The 4,420-nt window shown below is 37.1% G+C and overlaps 1 protein-coding gene across 1 annotated transcript; it reads right to left on the bottom strand.

The window, feature by feature from the left end:
* Nucleotides 1-328: 328 nt before the first annotated feature.
* Nucleotides 329-2,129, bottom strand: LOC145782540 (uncharacterized). Its single transcript, XM_082594347.1, has 3 exons — nt 2,118-2,129; nt 1,844-1,991; nt 329-1,534 (listed from the first exon to the last, which is right to left on the bottom strand). Exons 2-3 carry the CDS (start codon nt 1,937-1,939, stop codon nt 1,235-1,237), a joined length of 396 nt encoding a protein of 131 aa, XP_082450473.1. The 5' UTR covers nt 1,940-1,991; nt 2,118-2,129; the 3' UTR covers nt 329-1,234.
* Nucleotides 2,130-4,420: the final 2,291 nt, after the last annotated feature.

Below are 4,420 nucleotides of genomic sequence, written 5' to 3'. Positions count from 1 at the left end.
CCATTACTCGAAATCGATCACTGGGTAGAGGCAATTATCGTAGTTTCTTGCCCAGAGAAACAACAGCAAGTGCGGGTGGCTGGAGTCGAACATGCAGGCTCTCGACTGCGAGCCCAACGCGGTAACCACTCGGTCACTGCTGTCAGTGCCCAAGGCGTGTAACTATTGTTCTTGTCGACGGTGAAAATTCGACTCACACTGCTAGTGGATATGCCATGTCTGAGGAGTACGGCTCACCTATCCAGTGGAATCTTTCGGGTAGCTCAAATTTGGGCAATAGGCTACACAAATAATAATATTTATTTGCATCAGACAAAGCTGTCAATAACAAAACAAAGAAATAATACACAAACCGCAAATGCACAAATAACGAACAACAACAACGAAATAATACACAAACTGCAAATGCACAAAATCTCACTAAATAGGCTATCTAATGTTACAAGTTTACAGACAATGGTACGGTAGTGTTGCAAGTTAGAAGAACTGAAAGTATTCAGAACGATAAAAACAATCAGATGACATGGCAGCCATCAAAACTAGATATCAGCATACATAGAATTATTATAATGAAGACGATAATTTGATATACGATGGCAATCGGACCTCATCAGGGAGGCAACAATAGAGTTTGTTTGTTTGTTTATCTTTATCCTGCATTGCAGGAAAGCGGACTTGAGCGCTATGCATCGGTGTACGCCTTCCGACATACACCTGACCCACGCTGCAGCCGACGGCAATGTTTGTTTCCGGTTGTCTACTCTACTTATGACTTAAATTTGGTACTACCCATTACTCGAAGTCGATCACTGGGTAGAGGCAATGATCGTAAAATTTCTTGCCCAGAGAAACAATAGCAAGTGCGGGTGGCTGGAGTCGAACATGCAGGCTCTCGAATGCGAGCCCAACGCGCTAACCACTCGGATACTTCGCATCTTCCAACAAAAGAAAAAACATATTTCCGAAGTAATGCATCAAATGTTATAATGTTGCACAAGACTTGATGTTCACGTACGCTATAATGTTTAGGCAAATTGTGTATATATAATTCTAAATGCATTATTGAAGGCAACACGCAGGCGATTAATGTCACGTTGATGATAATTTTCCCACAGATGACATGCATACATTGGAGTACAATATGAACGGAATAGAACGTTTTTAATATCACTGGAGCACTTGTAAAATTTTGATTTTAATGTGTTGGCAGAACAGATTATTTATTGAAACATGATCAAACCGTCGCAATCCTCAGGGCAGTCTTCTTGTACACAACTGAGATTGCAACAAGTTTCCCCACGACACTCTCCACATGCTGTACGCACTTTAAGCCATGTTTTCTGCAGCTGCAAGACATTGTACCACATTGATTTTTTGTTCCTTCTTTGCATTTGCATCGTACAACGTTCAATAGCCATTCTGGTGCCGGATCTAAATTGGCCTTTATTGGCATAACTGCACCTGCTGCGTCAGCTTTCCATCCCCATTGTGCGAGATCCAAGATTTCAGTGTCAAGATGCTTCCACTGATATACCTGAAGCAACAGTTTTATATCAACTTAGATAAATCAAGTCTTGCTGCCATAAAATTTTTGATTTGTAGTAGCCTACACCACATGTTTATGCTAGTCATATTATAACGCAACTTGTTTTGCTATAACTTGCATCTTTTCCTTACCGCAGTTTAATAGCGCAATTTGCTGTAATATTTTGAAGTTACTGACAATAAACAATTCTTGAAAAATATCTTCAAGTGGTATAATCTATAGAGCAAAGACGCTTTTATATTAAATGATTACGGGTATTGTGTTACAATACCATTAGGCTACGCACTATTATTTCACCTGCAAATGTACTCTGAAGGAATGAAAACGAATTGCAGCTTCGGTGGGTGGCAATCTTTCAGGATGAACAGTGGAAGCTGTTGCAACCATCTGCATGTACTTGACGTACCGTAGTTGGCCAAGTGAATCGGCAGGTTTTGCACTAAAGCTTGATGGATCAACAAAATATAGCATTACTATCGGTGAATCTAATTCAGACTGGTAGGCTACTCAGCAACATTTTCATTTCTTCTTATTTAATTAACTGTGCACCAATACAGTCCCAGTAACTAACCTTTTCAATAACAAATCTTTTCCAGCATCAGCTATTTGCTCACGTGTAGAATCTAATCTCCCAAATACATCAGCAGATTGTTGAAATTCTTCCTTCTTCAGGTAATTGAACATCTTTAGCTTTCCTAAGCAACAAGACAGATGACATAATTAATCATTGTCACCAAATAATGTGTGCATACACTCCATACATTGGCATTCCAAATAAAAGTATTACAATATTAGAATAATATTGAGTGGATTTGGTAATGACTGCCATCTGAATTCTTGCATATCTTTTAAAAGCTGATCAGAAAATGGTAAAAATGTACTTTCAGACAAGCATGGTAAGCAGTTCAGAAATATATAAAACACTGTAACAAACACTATAGATAAAACACTGAAAGCAAGATTAAAATGTACTGCTACCAAAGCTGCTTAATTATATTGGTACCTTGTTGATATATTGCAGAAGTTGTATCACATCCACTCCAAGCATGAGCAAACAGCAAGTAATTTTTGACACACCTCATGCACCTTACAACTACTTTCGCTCTCTTCTTTTTCTTTTAGATATTGATAAAGATGACTGTCACCAATGTTTTGTGCATAGCTGATTAATGTCTTCAGTCCACCTCGTTTCACTTCTTGTAGCTTTGATAAATTATGAGATTGGCATTTGATGCATAAACTTTCATTATAAAAAGCTTGATTCTGATTTTCCATTATTCAATTATCTCCATAACATCTGAAAACTAGTCTATCAATTCTAACTGTTTAATAAACTAAGCTATACAACTTAGAAATCATTACCGGTATATATTTCATTAAAATCTTTAAAGCTGTAAAGAGAGAAAACTAACATCAGACCTAGGAAAAAAATAGCCACACAGAACATTTGCTCTTTCAAACTTAATCTATATCTGAATTAGGGTGGTCCAAAAAAAACTTTTTTTGTAAATGTTAATGTCTCACCCTAAAATATTGTTACCATTGATGAGAAAATGATATATGTGAATTTTCATAAAGATTGGTTGATATTTAGAGGTTGCTACCGGGGTTCAAAGTTTTGTCGTTTACCCCCATTTTAACGTTTTGAGAGGATGTGATACAGATATGATATGATACGGTACAGTAAAAAAATATGGTACAGTGCCATGGTATATTGCAAGAAAAATACAGTTTAATAATTACTCTATAGTCTGTTTATAAACTCATGTACGTCTGTATTACGAATTATACTAACTGGTCTACATATATACAAAATGTGCAACTTTGCATACTTGTGTTTAAAATTCAGAGACTAAATTTGACAATCAATAACAACTTTAGAAGACAGTAAATAAACTACATGTACATGATGTAAACTAATATACATAGTACATACATAGTTATTAACCTCTAAACCAGGGGTTCTCAACCGTGGCCCTCGGCCACCCAAGGGGGCCACAAAGCGTTCTCAGGGGAGCCACGATAAAAGGCTTCATTAATGAATTATAACATGTATTGACAGAAACGTAGAATTGTGACACAAAAAACACTCATGTAGGTGTTAGTAACGTAAAGCTAGCTAAAAGCATGTTTTTTCATCGTATGTTCTATCTCACTGCATGTTGCATCATCTTTTGTGATTGTAACGTAACAATTAAGGATACGCTTGATTTACTGGCGTAGTCTATTACGAAAAAGAAAGCATTAAATCATTTAATCACTCGTTAACTGTTTTTATTGATTTCGTTTCGTTGTTCTTTAAACAAATACATTTTTATTTCACTCAAGGGGGCCATGGTCTTTTAGAGCCACAGTCTGGGGGGCCATGACTCAGAAAAGGTTGAGAACCACTGTCTAAACTAAACCCTTGACAGCCTGTTTCACCCTAAAAGGGTAATCATCAGAAGGTCCTCCTTTTAGGTTAAAACAGGCTGTCAAGGGTTTAGAGAGTAATAACTATATATATTTGATTTATTTCGCTCTGCTTGGCTTTTTGCTTGGCATTGAGCATTTTTTGCAGTATTAATAGTTTTTATTGTTTAGTACATACATATAGGAATTATTGCGCGAGGGTCTTTCTACTACAGTCTGGATATCGGTAATCAGCGACGACGCGCAAAAGATACTGTTTTTGTTCTTCGTCACATGTGTGTAATGTGTTGTATTCCGTGATCAACGCCACTCCACGCTCGGCAATGTCATTTACAACCTTCATTTCACTCACAATTGCTCTCGCTCTTTGATACGCGTCATTGGTCTTCCAGTTTTCTGGGTCTATCTCCAAAAATGATGAAGACAAATTCAGAGCCTTAAAATCGGTTTGTATTTGATGTA

The sequence above is a fragment of the Aplidium turbinatum genome, chromosome 13 (assembly GCF_918807975.1).
Source record: "Aplidium turbinatum chromosome 13, kaAplTurb1.1, whole genome shotgun sequence".
In the NCBI taxonomy this organism is placed as follows: Eukaryota; Metazoa; Chordata; class Ascidiacea; order Aplousobranchia; family Polyclinidae; genus Aplidium; species Aplidium turbinatum.
This window is presented reverse-complemented; position numbering and strand designations above follow the sequence as displayed.

Bases quoted from the DNA above. Each gene is read 5' to 3' on its own strand.
- LOC145782540 (XM_082594347.1), bottom strand. From the start codon at position 1,939: ATGCAGATGGTTGCAACAGCTTCCACTGTTCATCCTGAAAGATTGCCA. The intron at 1,535-1,843 runs GTGAAATAATAG...CTGTTGCTTCAG, and splicing joins CCTTCAGAGTACATTTGCAG to GTATATCAGTGGAAGCATCT.